The sequence below is a fragment of the Poecilia latipinna genome, unplaced genomic scaffold (assembly GCF_001443285.1).
Source record: "Poecilia latipinna isolate Pla-1442-1.1 unplaced genomic scaffold, P_latipinna-1.0 Scaffold84, whole genome shotgun sequence".
NCBI classification, from domain to species: Eukaryota; Metazoa; Chordata; class Actinopteri; order Cyprinodontiformes; family Poeciliidae; genus Poecilia; species Poecilia latipinna.
The window spans coordinates 1-25,312 of NW_015112700.1; the positions used below are offsets into that span (position 1 = coordinate 1).

A 25,312-nucleotide genomic window follows, 5' to 3' on the forward strand; every position below is an offset into this window, starting at 1 on the left:
ACGTTTGTGTGCGTGTGACATTTTAGTAGTGTGTATACGCAATTTGAGTATTTTTTGAGTGTGCGTGAGTTTTTGGTAGTGTGTGAGAGACAAAACGTAGATTTTGTCCTAAACGGCCCCCCATACCCCCCCCACCTCGCTCACACACGTCGTTCAACTAGACAGCTACTATTTGTAATCCATAGTGAGGGTGTTCTGTCAGATCAGCCTACATTGCCAGATAGTCCTACGCTTAGCTCTGACATGTATAAGCAGTCATTACCATATGATTTTATTTAATCAGCAACATAGAATCATGACGTAGATCATCATACACTTTGTTATGAACGGCTGTGTGGCATCCTGACTTAGCGGTTAAGTAGGTTAATGAGTTTTACACGGGCGTGTGTTGTAGTTCACTGCAGCCAGACCTGCTTTAAATACACTTTGAAACCACGACAACACATGTATATCTATACAGTTATCAATGAAAACAATTTAATGACTTATTTTCGTCATAACTTGTTGCGTATGCTGAACTGACAACTCCACTGACGGTCGGACTTCTTAATGCGCGGGCATGCGTACTAACTGCATGTAGGCCATCCTGACATCGTATGGCTATCTGATAGAACAGGGGCCCAGAAGTAGTTTGGAAACCACTGGGGGGAACCAGGAGAAAAAGTTTGGGAACCACTGATATAATATATGTTTTCATCTGCACATGGCAGACTACTTTTCCTTTAACTACTATGGAAACAGTAAGGTTTCCATACTCTACTTTTGTGTGTGGGCATAATTTTGATATGGTTCCACTTCTTTTTTTTTTTTGGTTGCTTTCAAATTAAACGCACAAAAGCTCCATATTCGGAAATGTGTTGCAAGAGCCAAACTGGTTTAACATCAAAGTAAGAAACCATCTGATAAAAAAAAACAAGTGGAGCATTTGATGTGAATACCTGCGAAGTGTGCTGAGAGCATCAGTCATGGTGTTGCAGCGTTTCAGTAGAGCTTCCAGGCGTTGAGGCTCCTCTTTTAGGAACTTAACAGCCTCCACCTCCACCCTCAGTACCACTCGCATCTTACTCTGCAGGCTGGGGAACTGGTCTGAGGAAGAGAAGGGGAGGAGATAAATGAAGAGAGAAACCCGTACGTCATGTTATTAGAAAAGGGTAGAGCAGGCTTGTATTCTTGGCCTACTTTAATTAGAAATTTAAACAACATGAGGTCTCACCAATTAATATCGTTTTTTTTTTTTTTTGATTTTTGTATAAATCAGTAATTAGATTAGGATAGGTGCTTTTAAGTTCTTCAAAAACCAGGATATCAAAATCAATAGCCAAAATCTCAGAGATGATTAACATCGACTTGGCCATCATTAATGTAAGCAATTGGATTGTTTTCACATTTGTAACAATCCAATCACACATTACTTTTTCAATGTATGCATCGTATTCAGTAAAACATACAATGCAGTCAGCACCATCTCAGCTTTGCATCTCCAAATTTTTAAAAACAGATTCATCCCATGGTTGTCTCTGTGGAAGTTATTTACTTTGAAACCCAACAACATCCATCCATTCGTCATCTTCAGCTAATTCAAGATCAAGTCAAAAAGCTAACGGGGCAGGGAATGAAATTCAGACAATCCTCTCACCCAGCGACAAGTTCTGTCTGAGAAGTTTGCTTAGTTGTAAGTAAACAAGACTCAAAGAAATGGGAATGGACTTGCGGTAACCGAGGATTTGATAAGAGAAAGAAAGAACTCTGGAGTATTTATTAAAGTCCAACAAATCTCAGCAGATAGATAGCTGAAATGGGATACCTTACCTGTTCAGGTACCAGAGCTTTGTGAATATCTGTCTATCTTATAATAATGAACAGAGCTCACCTTCACTTTATCCACTAACTTTGGCAAAGCTAATTTCAGTCATCCCAAACAGACGACTCTTAAATATTTGGATTTCGCTTTTTTTTTCAGGGTAATTTCTTCCTCACATTTGTAGGATCTGTTGGACATGGTAACAAGTGTTCAGATATAACACTCCGCTATAATGAACCCCACTGAGCTTCAAAATAACTCATTAATAGTCAGTGAACAGAGAGTAGTACACAGGTCAGGGCAGCAAGGCAAGAGGCCAAAGCTGAAACTTCATGAACAGCAATTAAATGGTAGGAAGAGCCATAAATATTAATGTTGAATTGCTCACACGTGAACCACAACCTCCAACTAAAACCAACATGTCATTTCATATTTCATTTTGAATATTTATAAGACTATGTTATTCCATAGGATTAGTCTCACCAGTTTAAAGTACCTTTCAAAAAAAAAAAAAAAAACTTTTAAGACGCTGCAATAGACTACAGCACTTCTTTTCACTCATCATGATACTCTCTTATCAACCTCAGCTGGATCCTGAACATCCACTGGGTTTAGAAAGCAACCGATTTGCAAAGCTGCACCTACTTTTGAGTTCAGCGAGAGTTTCTCCCAACATCCTCAGCTCTTTGCTCTTCTGCTCCACCTCTTGCTCCGTCACCAGGCCGTGGTTGACAGACGAGTTCCTCTGCAGCTCCTCAACAGATTTCTCCAGGTCGCTGTGAAACAACAAAAACAAATACCCTCAGGAATAAATGTGGCTCAGTGTTTAAGACGAGACCTCCACAACATTCAACATGATTTTCTCAACGGACCAAAAAGAAAAAAAAAATTCTTTTACAGACCAGTTGCTATGTGTTCAGCAATTACTGTATACATCTGGGTTTACACAGAAAAGGAACTAATTAGAACCTACAGCCACCGTTGACTCTCCAGGGGCTTCATAATCATTGAGACATGCAAAAAAAAAAAAAAAAAAGGAGAAAACAAACATGCCTGCAACTAATTAAACTAAACCCTGCACAACAGAATGAAATAAAAGTCATAAATGTTCAGATCTGAACGTTAACATGTTTCGTCAGCATCTAAAAATAAAAATATTTTCTTCAACATTTCATTTAAGGAATTCTGGAAATAAAACTTCAACATGTGACTCCATTTAAACCCCCCACAAATCCCAAAGAAAAAAAAGTAAAACCCCTTTTTTAGTAAATATTTTGTAGAATCCCCATTTGCTGCCAAAATAACTACAAGTGTTGTGGGGTGTCATTTCAGGAAGTTTTGTCACCGAGTGAAACTCATGATAAACATTTACACTCCGATGTATACTTGAAAACTTATTTCTGTTAATTATAATTTTCCATTTACAGCTAATAAAAGCTTGTCATTTAAAATTAGAATATTAAATCAGACCAATAAAAACAATTTCAAATCAGACATATGGACTTAACATAACGCTTTCCATTTCTTTATTTGCATTTTTTATTCTGATCAAACTGTCATTTGTGCTCTGAACTCACTGCAGTTGCTGGATGAGCAGCTCCTCCTGGTTCAAGTACTTCAGCCGTTCCTCTTCCACTAGGAGCCGCTGTCTTTGGAGCGGGTCCTCCTGGGGTCGCATGGCGTCCAGCATCATGAGGCTCAGCTCAGACTCAGTCTGACGCAGTAGAGACAGAACGGAGTCCTGGTTCTCCAGCTGAAAAAACACGTCTTTTTACTTAGTTTTTTTTAGAAATTGAGTATTTTAAGTAATAATAAAAAAAGACTACAAATTAGGAAAAAATGTCAGTTCTTAAAAGCATAAATATTTATAGCAGTAGTAACTCCTGAGACGAGCTCTACCCATTCCATTAGGTGCTTTAAATTCTGATTCGTTAGTGAAAGTGTCTATATATTTTTTTTAAGGCATCTTATGGTAGTGCAAACCTGACTGTTTTGTTTCATTGTGCAGTACTCAGGCTGAAAAGTGTTCATTGTGTTAACCAGAGACAGCCGGAGGGAGGAACTGACTGGTTTTTGCAAGACCTGAAGATGAAACAGAATTTTTGTGCAAGATGTACGAGGTCCAAAGATATATAGTATTAGGACTATAGGAGTTTTAATTTTAAGCTGCTCAATTTTATAAGGAATTTTAAAAGTAACCCAACAATAAATTTAACAGTCTTATGTAATTATGACTTTTTCCCCCCCATACATTCTCAATTTAATTTTAAATGTTTTTGTATTTTTGTTTTGCTCATTCAAACAAAATGAAACTTATTATTATTTAATCATCATTGAATGTTTCCACATTCATTTATTTACTTAATATTGACCCAATGATGTTATTCCATAAGTTTTGTAACTGTGTTACAGTACTTAAGAACTGGCAACAAAAAGGAGTCCCAACACTGAACAGCTGTTTTCAGTCCACAACCACACCTGCATGTTGCGCAGCTGCGACAGCTGCTTGCGCAGGGCATTGGTGTTCTGCTGCAGGCCTTGGAGGTGGAGCTGCATCTGCATACGGGACACGGCTACGGGCTGGTTGGCCCCCGAACATGGAGGTGGCATCAGAGCCAGGGGAGCAGATGGTGTGAGAGCTGATCAACGCAAACAAAAATGCAAGTTTAGCGAACGCTCCTTTATGCTTTGGCTCATTTGAGGGAAAATTCAGAGCTGATAGAAATAGTCCCAAAGAATTTATTCATTTTTTTAAATAAAGATTTAAAGATTAAATGTTAAAATCACGATAGGTTAATCTACTGGAAGCAGAACACTGCTGCTAGAAATATTTAAACAGGACAACATCCATCAGTGCTGAAGGTCAGGAGGGGACGCAGAACAATAAACATGGGAGGGCTTCAGGGACAAATAGGTCAATAATGAAGAACATTTTCAAGTGTCTCGTTATAACAACGTCCAGAGACAACCGAAATGCATGAGAGCTTCCAAATCTGATAATCCTCTGAAATGACAATGACAGCTAAGCTCCCACAGTAATTGGTGTGTTGGGTTACATGAATCATGCAGAACAGGAACACAGAAAGTCAGAACAGAGTTGCATTTAAGCTGACTTTAATTAACTTAAACCTAAAAAAAAAAATTTAAAAAATGAAGCAAGGTCTGAAATCAAATTAATATTTTAAACACTTCAGTCACAAAGTCTCTGCAGGCAAGGTGACATTGTCTAACTGACTAAACTTTCTATGATAAAAGCTACACAAAGAAGAGCTGAAGCCACTGTGACGTCTGATAAATCATGACGCACAAGGAGAGAAACATCAAATTTCTGTCTGAGGCCTCAGTGCTCCAGATAAAGATGCAGAACTGAAATATTTTAGATTAAGTAGAAACAAAGAGTCCACAGATTACAGCCTGAGCCAAGATCATTTTTCTTATTGACCATTGTTAGGTAAATTGTATTATTATCAACTATTTGTTATATCTTTATTATGTTCTTAGTTTATGTATTCTTACTTATTTGTTTTAGTCATATGTTTTAAGAAATGTTTCTGTATTGTTAATCACTCTGATTTCCTTTCTCAGAGGGCCTCTCTGAAGAAGAGCAGTGACAGCAGCTCTTCACAGAACGCCCTGCTTTGACCTCTTAGATAGCTATAAAACCATCGCCGTGAAGATGTACAACTTGTCCTGCTTGATCCTGGGTCAGGAACTGGATAAGCTAGTGCGAGATAGATTGTGTTGTTAGTTAGTGATAATCTGGCGCTGTGACTGTGTGATGAAGTGTCTTTCCCCCTCCCTTTAGAGTTACAGCGCTCTCTGTGATTAGGGATCCTAAAGAGAGGGGCAGGCAAATGTGCTTCAGAGCAGTAGGAGATTTGTAACTGAAAGCACATCTCTGTCTGTTCTCCTCGCGAGTATTCAGAATCTAACTTTCTCTTGTCTTTTCTGCGTTATGTGCTGTGTTTAATAGGTGTCAACTCTGACAACCATCAGTCTAGAATGGATGGATGATTATAAGCAGGCTGACAGATGGATTGAAGTGTAGATGAACAGAAAAGTTACAATTACAAAATGGATGGATGAACAAACTGAGAAATGAATCCGATGGGAGAGACAGGAATATTTACAGATAGACTGATGGACAGAACCGGTAGATAAAAGTTACAGAATGGATGGAATAAATAAAAATTAGAAGATGGTTGGATTAAAATTACAAGATGGATGGGTGAATTAATAGACTGGCGAGGAACGGAAGTAAAGAGACAGGTAAATGGACAGATGAAAGAATTTATTGAGATGCAATTGTAACTACACTGCAACAAATTAACCATAAAAATCAGTGGATATTGTAATATTTACCAAACACTCAAAACAACAACAAAAAAAAAGGCAGAAGCTCACAAAACTCTGAGTCAATTTAATGCAACTCCATGAACTCTACCTTAAACACACACAAAAAAAACAAGGAAAATTTGAAAGACAACAGTTGTCAGAGAGGCAGGTCTTTTTAAGACAACACATGGAAATTATGTAGACCATTTGGAAGCAAATGGATCTCCAAGAAAAGGATAATAATGAGGGACTCAGGGGTTGGGCAGACAGGGGAACACGTTTCAGACACTTCAGGAACACAAACTGTAGCTACCTTTCTTTTTTTTAGTTTGTCCAGCTAAAACAAAATGAGCAGCAGTTACAAAGCAGCAAGAGCGAAAGCCAGCAATACAATAAGACAAAAATAAAGAAGACAGCCATTAAAAACAATCACATGTGACATAAGCAGATAAAAATGAAACGGCGGCTGTTCTGAAAGAAAGAAAAGCTAATTTATGTGGCCAGCAGGAGGTTGCAGCGATGAGCACTGGAGGTTTGACTAGGTGGAAGCAGGGATTACTTACGGTCATTTCCTGAACAGTCACTGGCCGACTCGAGCTTCTCCCTGCAAGACGGAAAAGTCCAAGTATCATCAACAAATCATGTAAACAGCCTTCTTTTTTTGAAAGGGGGAAAAACTTTCTCTTTTTTTCTTTTTTTTTTATTAAAAAAAAAAAAAAAAAAAAAGTTCTCCTGGCAAAACAAAGCCGATAAGGATCCGTTACATGTTCCATCACATGTTAAGTACAGATTTATTCCTGTCAAAGGTTAATGTAAACACACACGCTTGCTTTTCTTTTTTTTTTCGTTGCAAAAGCATGTTTCACTTACGGACTTTCAGCTTCAGGCGCTCTGGTCAGTACTCTCTGCAGCAGCCCCGTCAGGCTCGCTATCTGCTTCTCCATCGCCTCCATTCGCTCCCTGGATTCAGACCACAAATCCAGAAGATATTGTAACTAACAGACATTTCATGCATATTTTATAAAGAGCACTTGCTGCAACGAAATTATCTACCAAGGTGATACCGATGCATTAAATTCATCACAGATTCACTGTAGAAACAAGGACATGCATTACAGGACACTAATCTATGTTTGGCATCTGAATAGTAATCTGTCTTGACCATACACAAGCAGCTAAGGAATTAATGGATGGTTTTTTGTTTTGTTTTGAGTTCTGTAAAAAAAAAAAAAAAAAAGTTGATTTTTTCATGTTAATCACAGTTGAGCCCAGGTCTTAACTGTGAGAATACTCATATTTTTAGAAATTTGTTAAAAAATAAATACCTGTTGGTAAGGTAATTTTATTTATATAGCACATTTTCAGCAACAAGACAATACAAAGTGCCTTGGTGCAGGATGAGCAGATACAAGAATATCAAAATTTGCTGGTCTACTGGAAATTTTGATGCACAGCAATCTCAGAATGGTTTCACGCTGAACATGAGCAGGAGTGGTGTGAAGAGCAATGCTTTGTTCATTTCTAAGTGATGAAGACTTAAGGCAGTCCTGAAGGCAACAGGAGGTCCAACTTGGCACAAGCAATGTGCACCTAATAAATGTTGTATATTAATAAGTTAAGCAGACCAGATCCATATCAGCAAAATATAGTAAAAAGGTCATTTTCGCATTAGACTTGTCAAATCAAATTTTAAATACCAGTGCAATGAATTTTACAGTGATGTTCATGCTCATGTACTCCAAGTAGTTCAACATCTGATCTGTCTGGAGACATCTTTAAATGTCCCACCTACAAAACCAAAACACAGATTTGTACGATTGACAAGAGGAGGCAGCAAATAAAAAAATGTGCCGCGTGCCAAGTAAATATGTAAGCAACTAACCAGAAGTACATTAATTAAAAAAAAAAAAAAAAAAAAAAATCAGATAAATCAATTATTAATACCATGTAAAAATAGTCATGAAGGGTACAGTTGGCATTTTCCAAATTTCTCCGACAGCTTTACCTGGCCAAGTAACATTAGCCATGTTTTCATTGAAATGTGCGTTCCATCAAGTTTTTGTTTTCACATACTTACAGCAGAGACAAAATCTAACTTACTCAGTGGGATTACTCCAAGTAATGATGACAAGTTGGATTCAAAATTTAAAAGAGAAACTTCTGAAACATCAAACACCGGAATCAAATCAGACAGGTGTTGAATCCTTTCAATAAAATGCCCATCAAGCAGATTAGAGCAGCTGTTATGCAGCGATTTCTCCTTAAGAGGAGCTGTGAAACGAGATGGTCGAAGAGAGCTGACCTAAGATGAATATTAATCCTTCCAACCACACAGTGGCTAGACATTTCCGCAACATTACCGCCAAACGCACGGAAACTAAATGCAAACAGTTGATACTGTTTGCATTAAGTATCAACTAAATATTAGTTGATACATCTGCTCGTTTTCTGAAACGACCAGAAAAATATTAGTCCCCAGTGTAAGGATCAGTGACTGAAGTAACACATATCACGTATTGTTAGAGAAAGCAATGAATGCAGTCTACCTTTTCCTCTGCACACGACATGAATCTGAACTGGCTCCGTATGCGCCATCCTACCTGGTCTCAGTCTCATTCCCCATCAGCGGTGACCCAAAGCCTCCAGTGCTGCCTCCTCCATCGCCTCCACCAATCAGGCAGAGCTGCTCTGCTGTCAGACCCAACCCTGGACCTTGGCCCCGGACTTTGGGGCTGTCGCCAAACACAGAGGAGGTGACGGAGTCCCTTCTTAAACTCTGCCTCCCTGGAGAACCGCGAGTGGACATAGTCCCCCCGTAGGAATCCCTCATATCAGGTATCTTCTGAGGAGAAGAGGGTGGTGGAACCCTCAGACCCATTGCCAGCATGGAAGCAGTGTAGGCGTCGTTGTACAGTGGCCCCCCGGTCCTGTAGAGAACGCCGCTTTCCATTAGCTCTCCCTGTAACGCTGCAGCAGAGTAAGAGGTGAGCGACCGAACTGATCCTGGACCTGGTCCTCCCCCGCGGCGGTATAAGGAGGCGTAGGGGTCGGCTCGGGCAGGCAGAGGAGAGTGAGGACCTCCCGCAAGGCTCAGCCGACTCGTGTCTGGGCCCAACGCGTACGGGTCTGCGTAGATCCCACCTCCATCTCCTCGCAGCAGCACCATGCTCCTGGAACCGCCCACCTCATCATCAGGCTTCACATCCCTGCGCTCCAGGATGGCGCTGGAGGAGGTACAGAAGGCCGGCTGGGTGTGGTGGGGCTGGTGGAGCTGGGGCTGCTGGAGGGGGGAGGAGTGGTGGGACTGGGAGTGCGGGTGAGGCAGGGAGTGGGTGTGGTGGGGCGGCCCCGCGTAGGACGAAGGCCTCCCGGAGCTGTATAGCAGACGGGCACGGGACGGCGAGCCTTGAGGAGGTGAAGCAGAGGATGACGAATGCTGGGAGGACATGGCGGGGTTACCGAGGCGACGGTTTGATGGAGAGTCCTGGGGCGCATGCACCATTTCCCTCTGAGGAAAAAAATTAAAACAAAGATACTGATAATTAGGAAGTCTCCTCATAAACTGGACAGAAATACAGCTCAGTGTGTTATGATCTGCAACAGTAGGTGAGAGGAAAATTGTTTCAAGATCAGTACTCTATTTTCCAAGCAATTGTGAAACATCATACAATTTTGTCCATTAAAATGAATGAAAACTGCTCATAATACCACCATCACAGTTTACAGCAAGTCTGAGTTCACCGTAACTTTCATGGATGCTACTTTCTGATCAACAGGGAACACCAAACTGCCTCTTCCAACTGATAGTTTATTGACTGAGAATACAAAGGACATCTTTTGGCATCAGTCTTAAATTTCAGAGAGGAAAGCAATGAAAGATGAGCAGCTCTGAAATCAGCACAGGCTTAGTAGACAAAAGTAATGGATGAGGCAAGAAAACAAAAGAAGACAACACTGTAATTGCTCATGACGCACAAAGCTGTCTCCAGGAGACTATGCAAATTGAAACGCCAATATTTCCACATAACCCAGAGGACTCCTGCAACAACACCCTGAGGATAGTCTCACAGCTGACATCATATTTTATCTTGTATCTTAGCAACAGCTACTCTCTTTAACTATGCTGAGGACATACCGACATCTTATTACCCCCATGTAGTCTGCAGTCCCAAAAGTTTGTCCTGTGGAGCCGTTTTAAAGCTGGCCGTTCTCTCTGTGAGAAAAATCTACCAATCAATCTTCTTCCCAACCATCTCCTGCCCTCCAGGCACAGGGCCTGGATTGGCCTCAGCAGTCTTGGTCATGCTTTTGTGCTCTGCAATCAGGGAATAATCTGAGCTGTACAGTCAGGAGTTCAATAAACCCCCCCCCACACACACACACACACAAACTTCTCAGTCCTCACCTTGACAACAGGAGCAGTAGCCAATGTACTTTACACACATAAAACTCGAGGCAAAGCTGCCTGTTCGATAAGGCTGTAAAACGCTCTGAAGATTTCAGAGCAGAGCTGAAGGCGGCGGCGGATCCCGTGGGAACAGCTGACCTCCAGAACATTAGCGGGCAGCTGCACCTCAGCGGCAGGCAGAAACGGAATCAGACACACAGGCATGTAAACAACAAGCCTCGGAGCTGTTCGGCTGCATAGGACTCAGCAAACACTCTTCGCCTTCAGCTCTTAATTCACTTCAGCTGTTTAACATGCAGATTCACTTTACACTGAGTGAGCACAGCATATGTCTGCCTCTCTGCAATGTCATTCATCTGTTTAGAACTGATTTCTTCCTGTAAGAACAGCAAATATTAAATACTTCTGTAATTGCTGGTAATGGCTCAAGTTGTCCCAGTTTTATTTAAACACATAAAAGATGAATGAGTTTAAAGCCAACTTTTTTTTTTGTGGGTCATTCATAAGACAGCAATTAAAGTGTAGGTTTGCAGAGAACTAAAAATTAGATATGCAAGTAAACCAACAGCTGGACAGAAAAATAGAAGGATAATTGAATGAAAAGTAAGATGGATAGCTGGTTGGCTGAATGGATACACAAACTGGCATAGTCCGTCTCTCAAGTCTACAATTTTGACCCTGATGTCCTCTTTACAGAGGAAGCAATGCAATCAGACCGAGTGTGTGAACAAGTTGTTTTAATACACATAATGATTTAATGAGGATAGCAGGATGTTGTAAAGATGAACAAGTTTGTAAGAGCTAGAATTCTTGCTGGTTGGTAGGTGATAAAATATTTATTTCATGCAATACATTTCTAATTAATTTAATCTAATTAATTTCTATGAAAATAAATTATGCAATGCGATTTTTTTCCAGATATTTTTTTTTAGATCGTCTGACAGTTCAGATGTACCCATGAAGAAAATTACACACGTCTCTAATTGTTCATATGGAAAAGTGTAAAACATTGAAAAGTCAGCCAGCAGTGTGCCACATACCTATTTTTTCTCCCCACTGTGTCATTTGTAAGCAACACATGTAAGGCAGGATTTTAAAGACCAGTTATTATGATAACCAGGCTATTATTTGCTGCGTGTATACCTTAATATTTTCTCAGCTCTAGTGGCCCCTGTTTGAGTGAATGGGGAGGATGGAGAAGGGACCGAGTCGCCTACCGGCTCTTGTTGCACTTCATACAACCAGCATTTTGAGTAATACTGAAAATAAAAAAAATGGAAGTATGTATTACTGAAGGCTCTACATGGCTCAGTGTATGGTGAGGCTACAGTCCCGAATGCATTTGCGGTCCTTGGTAATTTACTGCCCGCCTTCCCCTTCTCTCCAGAATAGGTATATCGCATTTAATTCAAGCACATTTCAGGTCCAGGAATACAAACATTTTGATTCGTGAGGTAAGATAAGCTGGTCTGCTCGTGTGTCATTGTGAAACAGTGTTTTCTTCTGTAGTGTGCTGGCGTCCAGCCAAGTCAGCGCCGAAGATGTGACAGCCTGGAACTGGTCCAGGAAAAAGGTCACGTGATTCACAATGGAGGCAAACCAATTCAGCTCTGAGACATTACGCAACACCAAGCAGTGTTTGTAAACAGTGACGCAGCGGGGGATAAGGGAGCTTTGAGTAGGGGGAATTCTGACTTTTAGTGCTAATTGTTACTCAATCTGGATGGTTCTGTGCCGCCACAATATTCTGTTAGCCGAGAAATATTCATGTTGATTACAATGTTGGCGTAAAACCGTCAATATTTTAATAATTTGGTCGACTGAACACTTACTCTCAAGTCTCCGTTGGCGATGTGGGGATTGTGGTGTCCAGGGTAAGTGCCGTAGATGGGCTCTTTGCAGTAGATTTTAATTACGCAGCGGTCCTGGACATCCCGTGGGTCCTCCAGCTCATAAAAGACGTTACGGGTCTCATCCTTGATTAGTAGAGCTGTGCTGGGGGACCTGCAGATCAATAATCATGAAAAAAAAAATGAAAATCAATGGTAAACAATGCCTGGAAAGACAATTTGAGCCCCAGTTAGTCGCTAATGCACAGTGATGAAGATTCACTCACAGATAAATGAAAGATCTTTACCTGCTTGAGGCGCCTGTAATGAAACAATTAACTGAGAACTGCCTCCTAGCATCAGAAATGTAATGCTAAGTCTGCAATGGTTAAATGTCATCAGATTACACAGACGATCTATAATTAACATCTTGATGGAAATGTTGTTTTGATCACATTGTTTGGAGAAGGATGGCATCAAGCCTTTGTTCATCATTTTGTCAGTTTACACCAGGGGTCCCCAAACTACGGCCCGCGGGCCGGATCCGGCCCGCCTCCACATTTGGTCCGGCCCCCTGAACAATACCAGCATTCAGATTTTTTTTTTTTCATTTGTTGTATTTTCCGGTTTATAAGTGGATTTTTCTTCAGCCACCAGGGGGCTCTTTAGCAGGAAGTGTGTCCTGTTAACTGTGGGTGTTTTGTTTTGCATGGCGCATTGCTGCCATCTGTTGGACTTTTAGGGAACTGCTTGACTTTTATGTTATTTAATCAGTACGGTTGTTTGCTAGCGGTAGAGCAGATGAACACACGTGTCTGTTATGAACGCCGCATTCCAGGTTGAATTCTTCGAAGCGATGCCTGTAAGTAGCAGCTTATACTTCAAAACGGCCTTTATGTTAACATATGAGAAATTAATATGTTAAAGTTACATTCCCTCAATGGAATATATACTAGTCAGTCCCAGTGACCGTTTCACTCATTGGTTTTGCCCATGTGCCACAACATAAGGTTTGCTTAAACCTTTGCTTAAAGGCTTAGCCCGATAAACTTTCATTTTACTCATCGTTGTTTTTGTATTTGTGAGCCTCCTGATCTGAGATTGATTTATACAAATGGAACTAAATGAAGTGTAAATGTAGCGCTGCAGAGGTTGAAGCGTCATCTTAAACAGATCGATAAACATCTCAATGTGGTAATAATGTGTTCATATCTGTGAGTCATCCGTGCCTACCTGAGCATGGCCATGGTGAGCCTCTGGGGGAACATGTGAACAATGAGGGCCCTCAGGGTGTCCAGGCTGGTCAGCTCATGGGTCAGGTGCACCCTGCGAATTTCCTCCCCGAGCTGGAGGAAGAGGATTCCTGCAAAGATGGGGGAGGAGGAGAAGCAATGAGGGAGAACCAGGAGGCAGAGAAAAAAAAAATCACCTAATTTATCTTTTCAATTTTAGTAATCCCAACATAAAATATGTTGAGTTTGTTTTGGTGTGATTTAGAGCAAGCTTAGGCCTCAGAAGCTCTGCCACAAACTGACATTTGGTTTGTAGCATTGGAAATGAATTATTCAGTTAAAGCATCATAGCTGTCACAGTCAGAAACTGCTTAGAAAATGGTCTTGACATACATGCTAACAAAACAACAAAAAAAACAAAAATCACAATAACTGAACTGTTTCAGTCTAACAAAATGCTGCACCGTCCTCCTCCTCAGATGCTGGAGGGGAGTTGTTCTAGAGATGAATTTTCTTTTTGACGAAGCCATTAATCAGATACGACACACGGCCTGACAGGATCATTTGAAGACAGACTGGTATGTATTCAAAAAACAGAACTAAGCTGTCAATAAAATCCATAATTCACATTTAGCCCAGGGGGGAATTTGTGTGATAAGCTGTTGATTGGTCAAGGCAACTTATGCTGCAGGATCGTTGGCATTAAAACACGTCACATCTTACCAACTTTAGCTGATACCAAGAAGAACTTGTCAGCCTGAATAAAGTGAGCAAAGACCAACTTAAAGAAGGATTTGTAGGATCCAGTCTTCAAAGTACGAACATTTATAAAGTTCAAGCCCAATTAGTGATAACTACCAAACTCATCGCCACTTACAGTTGACTTAACTGGAAAAATCATTTTTAAATCTGGTTAAATATTTCGTGAAACCTTTGGATGACTGTCTGCTCACAGGGACTTCTAAATTTGCTGCAAGGATTCCACAGAGAGTTAAGTCAAAAATATCAGAGGGGTCTTCAATTTATCTACAGCAGGGGATGTTCAAATACACAAACAGTTTAGTTTTCTCTTCTCAGCCCATTTCCCAGTTATTTCCAAGCATCAGCTGTTAAACAGATGGCCTCACATTTGACTGTAGAATAATTTGGAATACAAAGGAATTTAATGGACGACTGAATTACTGGAAGGTCCATTTACTGCAACACAACAGAATTTAAGTGGTTTGTGTTGTGTTCTGCAATTAATTGTCTCTTAACATTGCACTTTGGATTATGACCAAACATCTGTGCTTTATTCCAGTAGTATTGTGGTTCATTTCACTGCAGCTACACCAAGCTCCGCTCTCATCTTCTTGAGTATATGCCTTCTCCTTTAATGTGTGAAGACAAGCCATACTTCCTGTTACAAGCTTCAATATGTAACAAGTTCATTGAGACTAAGCCCTTTACGTGCTTAGTAACATGAGGACTAAAAATATGGAACTTTCTGATGCCGATTTAACAGAAGCACAGTGGCCCGACCTGGTGCCCGCAGTTTGGCCTGGCTAGACGAGCGGGCCAGTGGAAGACTCTGGCGAAGCCGGTTCATCCGGTTGAAGCCGATGGGGATGTCGGGTTCGGACATGGTCTCCAGATTTTCAGCTGAGGCAAAAGAAACCCTGCTGGCCTGGTCTGCGAGAGCCGGTTGAGTTGGGCTGAGTCGGGTCACGCGGGGCGTACGGCTCTGGAAAAACAGGAGAGAAGGAAAGAATCTGAGTGCACAGGAAAAAGGGTCGATGCTGCATCATGATTTCAAACCCACAATAAGATATGTTATTTTGCTTTCAGAGGGAAAAGGTTTTCTCCAGTAATTTTCCCAATTATCCCGTCATGAGATTGAACATTTAACATGTTGAGACCTGAGGAAGACAATAAATGGTCCAAAACATCACAGACGGTGCTGAAGAACACAAGCAAACAATGATATCGAAAAATTTATTCAAAGGAAAAAAGCCACACAAAACATTTAATCTCGAAGAGAAAAATCAGACACAAATCCTGGAGATAAAATTAGAGCTGCACTGCCTGTCAGGTTAACTGAAGCGGGTCAACTCAGCGCTGCAATCAAACAGTCCATTCAGAATGATCCACCCTAATGAGGAGGGGGAAAAACCCACAGAAACTGTTGGAACAATGTTTTTAAATTAAAAGAACGTAGGAGCAGATAAAGGAGGCCAGAAGAGACAGCAGCAGTTATGTTATAATAAAATGTTTCACCAGCAAGAAACTAAATGGACCTAAATGAATTTCTGTGCCTGGAGTCGAACAGACCCAAGGAAATTTGCCACAAAATGCTCAGTAACCGAGTCAGCAAACATCAGCAATGTAAAGTTAATGACCTTAACTGGTAACCCAGATTTCCAGTGATACTTCACCTGTCTAATCTGAACCCTTGGGGGAACCTAATATTGAAGGACCTCTCATTATAGCACAACCAGACGCTTCTGCTGGCTTTTAATGAATCCTTACTGACGGACATTTTCCAGCCCAAAGAGTCCAGTAATGAGCTCCCAGAGAGCCTGGATTCACAGGCTGTCTAGCTGAGGTCTGAGATTCGTTTTCACATATGGTTTGTGGGTGTTGTTGAACTTCATGAAATTACAGCAGGGAGAGCCACGACGTTCAGACACGCATCAGCGAGCAAACATGGAAGAGACACCAAGAATCATGCCACGAAAAACATAAAACGTAGATCCTAGCGTAGCGCTGCTAAGCACCTCTGAGGGATTCTCTAGTTCCACTTAAATAGAGATCAGAAAAACACATCTGTTAACAGTAACGGACAGCATGACTGAATTATATGAGCCACCTCTCACATGTTTGAAGAGCTAAGGTTTCAGAACAGGTTCGACAGCCATATGCACACCTTCTGCTTTCAGTCATACAAGACATGAGCTACTGAAGGAAAGGGAACACAGCAACTGGAAATCATTACGTTTCTATTTAGTGAACTGTGAAGAAGAGGAGGAGCAGATAAAGGTTTGAGACAGAGCTCACCCAACCGTAAAGACACTAGAGAATTTAAGAAAGGGGGAGAATAAACTGTGAAATGAAGTAATGAAAATTAGGCATTGCATTCTTCAGTTTAAATTCAATTACACGTGTACTTTCTGTTAGATTTGCGCCGACTCTCTTTAAGTTGAGGTTTAAGGAGAGTAATCTGTTAGTTAAACTCACTGAGTTTTACACTAATAGTAAAACTCAGTGAACCTTCAAAAGTAATGTTAATTTGGTTGCAGTTAAAAGAATAATAATCAGTAGATGGTACTTGTTTTGTGTATTAAGCTGAAAAGCAGTGCATAACTACAATGCAATCCAGCCAAATTAACAACTTTGACGAAAGATCCAGTAATGACCTTATTTCAGTTTTTTGGTGGAATCCAACAGATTTCATTTTAAGTTGGTCTTGTGTTTTGGGGTGTATGAGACAAAATCAGTCTAATGTCTTTCCAGAGCCTTTTAGAGAAGAAACAGACGCACAGCATCTACTATCCAAACATATCCATTATTCATTTCACAACACTTGTTTTGTTTTCAAATGCTCGATCTTAGTATTGGTTAAAGTCCCAGTAGGACAAAATCTGCTTTGTTTTAATTTTATCTTGGAACGTTTGTTCTCTAGAATTGTGTCACTCATGGTGGAAGCATGTTGGAGTGGCTCTGCCACATTTGTTCTGATTCATTCTTTTTTAAGACTTTGGTTTATAATTGTTATGCCGTTTGGCATTATATTTTTGGACAAATCTCAGTTTTTGGGTGATGTGCAGTTGGAAGGATTTTTGCTTTTTAACTTTCGGACAGTTGTGATGCATAACCATTGCATCGACAAACTATTGTTTTAGCAGCTAATTAGCATCTAACAATCTTAAGTAGTACCTGAACTACCACCCTAGGATCTTGGAGTTAAAGAAAGAAAGCTTCATAGACGCAGAGCAGAACAGAGAGGGAAGGATGACTTTCAAACCATCTCTCCTATTAATCACACCCCCCCTGACTCCAACAGAGATCTGAAGAGGAGTGCCAAAAGTAAATGAGGTGAATTAGAACTGCTTGCTAACACCTGATGGTGACACCCAGGATGTAAAAGGGTATAACCCAAAAGTAAGACTGAAAATGTGGTTTTCTTCTACCCTCACAATTTTTCCTTCTCCAGCTCATTACTTCAGTGCTGAAAAACCAAACTGAGGTTGGAAAATGAGCAACATCGCCAACTGTAAAGGTTATCTGATAATAATCAGTGGGGTTATAAACTTTCCATTTCTTCCATCAGCCTGTCAGGGTGACATTGTTGGCTCAGTGTCATTGCTGTTGTGATTACCAAGAGTCCTGCAGCGGCTGTGCCAAACAGGATTATATAGAGCTCACTGCAGAGCTTCCTGTTCTGGAGTTTGTTCATTAAAGGTCCAACAGTTTGACCTCATTGAGGTTCAACCTCTTAACCTTTGAAACATTTTTTCTCTGGACTTAATACGAACTCACCAACTTTTCGGGCAGCTCAGGTTTTTAGAAGCAACACTAATGAAACAAATGTTCTATATACCCCTGCTTATAATAACTAGACAATAAAAACAAATGATTATTACTGATCTTTTATAATCGGCTCAGTCTTCAATCACAATAAATACTTTGTATTAAATACCCTGTCTGCTGAATTTAACTTGAAGAAACATCAAATTAAAAAGGAGCCTTTAGAATTATAATTAAAAGAACTTAAGTATTTTTGAAAAATGTCCCCTTCACAATAACTGTCACTTCTAAATATACCAAAAATACGAAATATTTTGTGTATTATCCAAATGCTGCATCTTTTCGGAAGAGGATGCAATCAGCTAAAGCCATTCTAATTAGAAATTCATAAAGTCCTTCATTGCATTGAAAGATGATTTTTACAGGTCCTTTTAAAATAATAGTCCTAAAGAAAAATAAAACAAAAAATGTATAAACCTTGATTTTGGTGTTCATGGTCAGAGGTGGAGAATGGCATGAATTCTTCCATAAAAGTCTTTAGTCAGAAAAATAGAGGAAAAGATGAAACCATGATTTAACCAACATTTACATGCAGCAACGTTCCCATGAGGCCGTCCAGAACTGTAACACAGAGCTATTGAATAGAAAACAGGCAGGAAAAGAGAAACTCAATAGCCTGATGAGATCAGTTAACTGTGCTACCGGTAAAAAAAAAAAAAAAAGAAAAGAGCACAATCTACACTGTAAATCATTTTTTAAACAACTTAAGTAGCATTAGTACAAAGTTCTGTGGTTAAAAAGCAATGTGAAGTTTCACACACACAATCAATTCTGGACAGAATTTGGAGACATTCCTACTTTCTGTAAATGTTAAATCCATGGAGCCAGATCAAATACACTAATCCTGATCCACAGTTTGAGGCTTTCTAAAGATCTTTAGACCCATTTTCTCCGAACTGTGGGCTCTTTTTCCCCCATTCAGTGAAGTAGCTGATCATTTTAAGAGTAACCTTTTTTGTTAGGCCAACTCTGAGCTCTGCAACATTCAGTTGTTGGACCAGTTCTGCATCAACACCTAAAAGACAACTGAGCAAGAAACCAATTTAAATATGATCCATCACACTAGGAGGAGGTTCAATTTAAACCCTAAATTAATCAAAAATAAATTGTGAATTAACACAGTATTGTATTAAATTGTGTTCTGCTGATCCTTACCTCTCCTTCCAACATCATCTTCAGCCTTTTATAATTGTATTATCACCTCTCTCTTAAAAACCTCAGGCAGCTATTCAGATAAAGGATTCTCAGCAACTAAAACAGAGGCTTGATTGATGGAGACAGCTGTGCACAGCTGTAACATGCCAACCGCCTCCCACCGGCCACGCCCCCTAATTGAGATTTCACAGAGATTACCTCGACGCACCGTGGCATTCCTTTCCTGTGACACTAATCACAGAGCATCTGAGGCTCCAACATCAACCGGCATGTTCTGCTGCGCACCTCTGTGTCATGTCATATGAAGAGGCGTTTTGTAATGAGACGCTTGCTGTGTGATGCGAGTGGACAGGCTAAGCATCTTTACAACATCCTGAGGGAGGGAAAAACAGGTGAAGGAAAACATGGCATGTCCACACACAAGCTTCCTGATTTAGATCAGAGGTCCTCCAATTTCTGCAGAGGAGCTTTGGGTTAGTCGACTTGCTCAAGGGCACTTGTTTTTAAGTGAGAGGAGAATGTTCCTGTTCAAATTCTTTTCCAGGTATTCCTATGGGAAACTACACATGCACAGTCCTTGAACTTGTTACTACTTTAACTACCACAAATTTCACAGTATTCTATTGGGATTTTATCAGACAAACTGACATAAGGCATAATTTTGAAGACTAAGGATAGTATTTTCCAATTAAAAACATGACAAGACTATTTAAATCCAGCCGTCTGTAACACAGTACCTTGTGTACCTCTACCAGCTTTGTATATTAAAGCTACAATCTTTTGCCCATTTCTTCTCTGTAAATTAGCTGAAGCTCAGTCAGACTGTATAGACAGCAATTGTCAAGACTTGCAGCTAATTTGGAATTAGGTCTGGTCTTTGACTGGACCATATGCTATGAATTAAACCACTCCATTCCAGTTCTGCTTGTGTGTTGAGTTCCACTGTCTGAAGGTGAATCTTTGGTTCGGTCTCAAGTAGCAGCTTGGAGCAGGCTTCCTTCCAGGATTGCCCTATGTTTAGTTACAACCCTTTTCCAAATCAACTGTGACCAGCTAACCCTGTCTGCACTAAAGACAAACATCCCTGCAGCTCGATTTTACTGCCACCGTGTCTCATTGTTAGGACGGTGAGTGTTAATTTCACTCCATGCAGGCCAGGAAAAAAAAATACAATTAGGGTATCTTCTTCCAAATGTTTGCCGTGTCCCAGATACGTGGTGTATCAAAGTGCAAACAGGGTTTCACGAGGCTTTCTTTTAGCCACTCTCTTAGACTTGTGAAGTGCATGACTTGCACAACAGAATCTCGGATCTGTGCAGCCCTTCCAGCGTTCCAAAGGGCATTTTTGCTCATTCTCCAATATATTTGTTCTCCAAACAAATGTATTTATATTAAAAATAAAACTACTAAACAACAACTAATGCCTTTTATTTAGCATTTAATTTGACTTGGAGTAAAGGATACCGAATACAAATGCTCAAGACTAAGTGTGACTTTGGCCAACTCTTTCTGAAAGGATATTCTTAAATGTTTTATTTGAAAAGAATCATTCTTACAAGTTCAACCATTTGATTGCTGCTCAACAGACCTGGCAGTGTTGGCAGATGGCAGTCAAGCGCCATTGAGTGACTCTGGCCACGTGCCTCAGCACAGTGCCAGTTGGGGAAGCCTGTAGTCTTTGGACTCTTAAGCCTTTTAGAGGAAGAAAACACTTGTGTGGTTCTCCTCGTTAGGCTGGGGAATAGAGATTTTCCACCAAGCATCATATCAACAGTCGAACAGCTCAAGGGCGGCGGCAGCAGTCATATGAATGAGTTGGAGATGATACATCTCACTGGGACGAAAACGCTGCCATTAGGGCCGAGAAGCCTTTTTTTTTTTTTTTTTTTTTTTTTTTTTTTTTTAATGGAACCTGTTCCAGTCACATCCTTTATAAAGGACACCACAAGTACTGTGAACTGCTTCAAGGAGAGACAACTTGTTTTGCAAATAATGAGTTCAGTCATTTTTAGTTTTTCTTAATAGATTGAGATTCAATTAAAACATAAGAGCCACCAATCAGGTTCTTCCTGACTGACACTAATTTCCAGTTTTCTGAGGTCTGACCTGCCTTTCAGAATATTTTAATTGCTTAAAATACATGAGAATATAATTTCATACAGGTTGAATTCCACATAAAGTGATACATTTGTGAGATTATTCTTACTTCTGAATCAATGTGCAACTTCCTAACATCTATCAGGTTTTCAGCAACTCAAGAAGTTGCTAAAGTAGTGAGAGTTGATAAATAAAATGAACAAAATTTTAACTAATTAACCTGCTAATCACTGATCACAGCCAATTGGCTGACCGATCTCTGGCTGATTGCATTTTTTTTTTTTAAATGCACCAAACCAAAACAGAAAACACACGAGAACAGACACACTCTTCCTGATCTCACTTTGTTGAATTTGTGTCCATAAGAAGGCAAACGACAGCAGCAAACCCACCAGTGAGCAGACATTCCTGTGTCAACACGCTGGAGATCTAAAACATGCCCATCCAACCGGACACCACTGATACAAACACACCGTCCCGTCTCTGTGTTCCTGTCAGAGAAGAACATCAACTTGCCATGATGTTGTAATGGAGCTGAACAGATGGGATCAGATTCCCTGTTGTTGCAGCCTAACATTTTCTCTCCCTCAACGTAGCATCAATGTAGAGCTGCTTCAAAATGTCCACTAATGCATTTCCACACTCTTGTTCACAGTGAAGAACATGAAGGACTCAGTTTTTTTTTTGTTTGCTTTTTTAGTAACCTATAAGTTTGGAGTTTGTGGGGAATTTTCCTGTCCCTCAACATGTCCAGGAAAAAATGAACAGCCTCAAGCAGTATTTTAAATTCAAGAATCTACAAATCAGTCTACAAAGTCATCTGAAGTGATTGAAAAATCAAACGGCGAATAAAGAGTGTATGTTTTATGTAGATTATCTTAGCAAATCCTCTTTTCAGTTTATTAGGAAAATATTTATCAGTGGGGAGGTTAAAACGATAAAAGGTTCCTATTGCAATGAAAGTTAATTCAGAAACAGTCCTTAAAATTTGGAGATTGAGAAAAACCTAATATGAAGATATAAATGAGAGAAGCTAAACAAGGATGGAGACTAAATGGAGAATCTGACTAGTTTATCCTGACCACTGATCTCCTGGAGCACTATCTGGTCAAGTTTTCAACTACAGATCCTCTTTGATTGGTTCTGCTTGATTGTCATCAAAAGGAGCTCTGTTTTCTAATCTACTTGTACTGCACAAATGCAAAATTTGCATTTAGTAGTAGTAATGAAACCTTTGGTCCTCTGATGACTTGAAGACTTTATCAAATCAATGCGTTTTCTTTTGTCTTAAGGAACATCTTCAGAAGCAGATTACTACACCCCACATAGGAAGGAAAGATACTGCAGCTCATTCATACCAACTGATGTCTGACTGCGTAACACCTACAACAACCTGGTGGTGTAGGTGTTATGCAGAAGTAGTACAAATCAATAAGTTGCTTTGTACTACTTCTTAACATTATTGCCTCCATAACCTCTCATCTATGCAACTATCATTGTATTGGTGTTGTGAAATACAATAGCTTTTCAGCTATTTACAATTAACAAGGTGTAATATCACAGTTTTCTCTTTTTTTACATTGTGCATAGCTTTCAGTCTCGTATCTTAAATTATATTTTGTTTTTGTGTCCCTTTTTTGCTGCTGTGACATGAATTGCCTCAATGTGGGATCAATAAGTGTCTCAAATCGATCGAGATGTCTTGTTTCATGGTTAAAATTCGCCATTGACTGACTTCTGACTTGGTGACACTAATCATCCTAATAAAGTGAATCATTGTAAACCCAGGAGTCTTCAAGGGCCATTTATTTTTAATAACCGACTTGATTCTTATTGCTGCTCCCATCTCTCACTTCCTGCTAGACTCGGCTCCTCACAGTTTGACCCTTCCTCAGTCTAAAACAGACTATGGGCTTATTTTTAGAAAGTAAGAACACAGAGCCACTGCTGGGGTGCTTTTGAAAAGCACTAGCTGTGTCTGGAGTCATCAGCAGTAATGTCTTGAGTGGCTGGTGTCGCAGCACATCATGATCCTACCCAGTGGAATGAAACAGAGGATTACAGGAAGGGTCTATGCTAATTAATACAAAGCTTCATCCTGTGATTAACGGTTTCTGCTCTGATGGAAGTGGTCTGTTTTAGGATGGCAGCACTCTCATTCAAAGGGAGGGAGTTACAGTAAGAGTCAAGAGTATTGAATTATGCCAGATTGGCCATCTTGTCCATAGTTTTGAGTCAGCCTGATTCAGTTAACTAAAAGATCTGATAGAGCGACTAACAACATGAGGGTACAGTGCTCCTTTAAGAGTGTGCGGGGGGTGGGGGGGGTGTATGTGGAGAGCATGAGACAAAGCAATCTTGTGCATGTGTATATGTTGGCATGGAAGCAGAGACCAATTTAGCAAAAGATAGCAATAAAAATTGACTTATACAGGATGTGCAGATTTTCAGTCAGATTATCAACCACCGAAGTCTCTCTTAAGAACCAACTACCAGCTTTTACTGTTGAAGGATGAATCTTTCTAATGCTCATTGACCATGGTCTTAATAATAATGCATAAAAGTACAGAAATGAACAGAATGAACCATTAGTTGGTGAGCTGGAACATTGAGATGGAGGAGGGAACCGATAAATCGGTCTCTAAAAATGTCAAAAATGTCTCATTGCTTCTAGTTGGAATTGTTCCATGATGAAAAAACAAAAAATAAATAAAACATATGAACAATTAACACTAAAAAATTTTTTTCCAAAAGCCTTTCACAAAATCACCACAACCCCTGTGGTGTTTTGCCACTTTACCCTGAAATCTGCGCTACTAAATGGAACTGTAAAAGAACTACTGGTAAGAATAAAAGCAAGGACACAAAAGCTTATTCAATTCAGGATTTTCCCAAGTGGTTTTCATGTTGTGCCTGAAACTAAAAGTTTGAGCCTACATGGGGTGAGCTCTTACCAATATCAGTAAAGATAAAATGTAGAAATTGGGGTGAATATTTGGCAGTTTTAATTTCACCTTAGGAGAGTTTTACTAGGATTATTATCAGCTAGAGATATGGTACAAAAGACATGAAACTCAAAATACTTCATAATGTGGAAATACCACTGTTTTTATCTGTTATTTTTGATTTTTAGCCTGTCTTGTACCATTTAGTAAACTTTAAGAGGAGGGCAGAGGTTGAGTGCAGATCCTAGAAGTGCTCCTTCAAATGTTTTGCAAGTAAGATGGCTTACAATATTAAATCTTAACTAAAAGACAGCCGCAAGAATATGTGGACTCTACTCAGAATTTTTATTAATAAAAATAGAATGAAAAATAGTTTCTAAAACCTTCTACTATGGGTTGCCACAGCTAGCAACTTTCCACACTTCACAGCTGCGTGCACACAGACTTGGCAGATGTGGGCTTGCCCTTCGTGAAGCAACTCCCGATTATCCCCAGAGAGGACAAAAGGAAGTGGGGTTTGAAACTGCCACCTCGGGGTCTGCAGCCAACCTGCTCTGCCATCCTAACAACTGCCACAATTATTCTTGCAAACCCAAAACTTTGTATAATCTTATCTCAAAAACAGAATGCATCCTCAAACTCCTGATGGTAATCGTTATGGTTTTATGCATAGCTGGAAAGGCGATTCCCAAACAGAGATTAAAAGCACAATAATGAGATAAAAATGTTTTACTTGTCATTTAAATTAGGATTCAAACTATCACAGCTTGGTAAACATAAAATAACTTTATTCAGCTGCGGGACAAATTTATAGTGACAATAAGGCCTAAAAGCTCTGGATCACGTGAAACGGTACTGTAATGACAGTCTCCAAAAGAAAAAGTCCTTCTTGTCATCACTTTTGAGAAGCAAAGTATTTTAATCCTGAATGATTTACTCTGCTG

General features: G+C 40.0%; 1 protein-coding gene across 9 annotated transcripts in view; it reads right to left on the minus strand.

Moving 5' to 3' along the window:
- Window positions 1-808: 808 nt before the first annotated feature.
- LOC106938735 (SRC kinase signaling inhibitor 1-like) overlaps window positions 809-25,312 on the minus strand; it is an 87,800-nt gene continuing 63,296 nt past the window's right edge. For 8 of the 9 annotated variants that reach the window (XM_015020894.1, XM_015020881.1, XM_015020901.1 and 5 more), the window contains 11 exons: window positions 15,127-15,328; window positions 13,607-13,736; window positions 12,377-12,548; window positions 8,737-9,644; window positions 7,007-7,096; window positions 6,700-6,740; window positions 6,450-6,473; window positions 4,280-4,440; window positions 3,379-3,554; window positions 2,447-2,577; window positions 809-1,086 (listed from right to left, as the gene is read on the minus strand). In XM_015020894.1, coding sequence (XP_014876380.1) covers window positions 824-1,086; window positions 2,447-2,577; window positions 3,379-3,554; window positions 4,280-4,440; window positions 6,450-6,473; window positions 6,700-6,740; window positions 7,007-7,096; window positions 8,737-9,644; window positions 12,377-12,548; window positions 13,607-13,736; window positions 15,127-15,328 — 2,298 coding nt within the window. In that variant the 3' untranslated portion in view covers window positions 809-823. The remainder of the gene's footprint in view (window positions 1,087-2,446; window positions 2,578-3,378; window positions 3,555-4,279; window positions 4,441-6,449; window positions 6,474-6,699; window positions 6,741-7,006; window positions 7,097-8,736; window positions 9,645-12,376; window positions 12,549-13,606; window positions 13,737-15,126; window positions 15,329-25,312) is intronic. The other variant, XM_015020887.1, reaches the window with a different exon arrangement.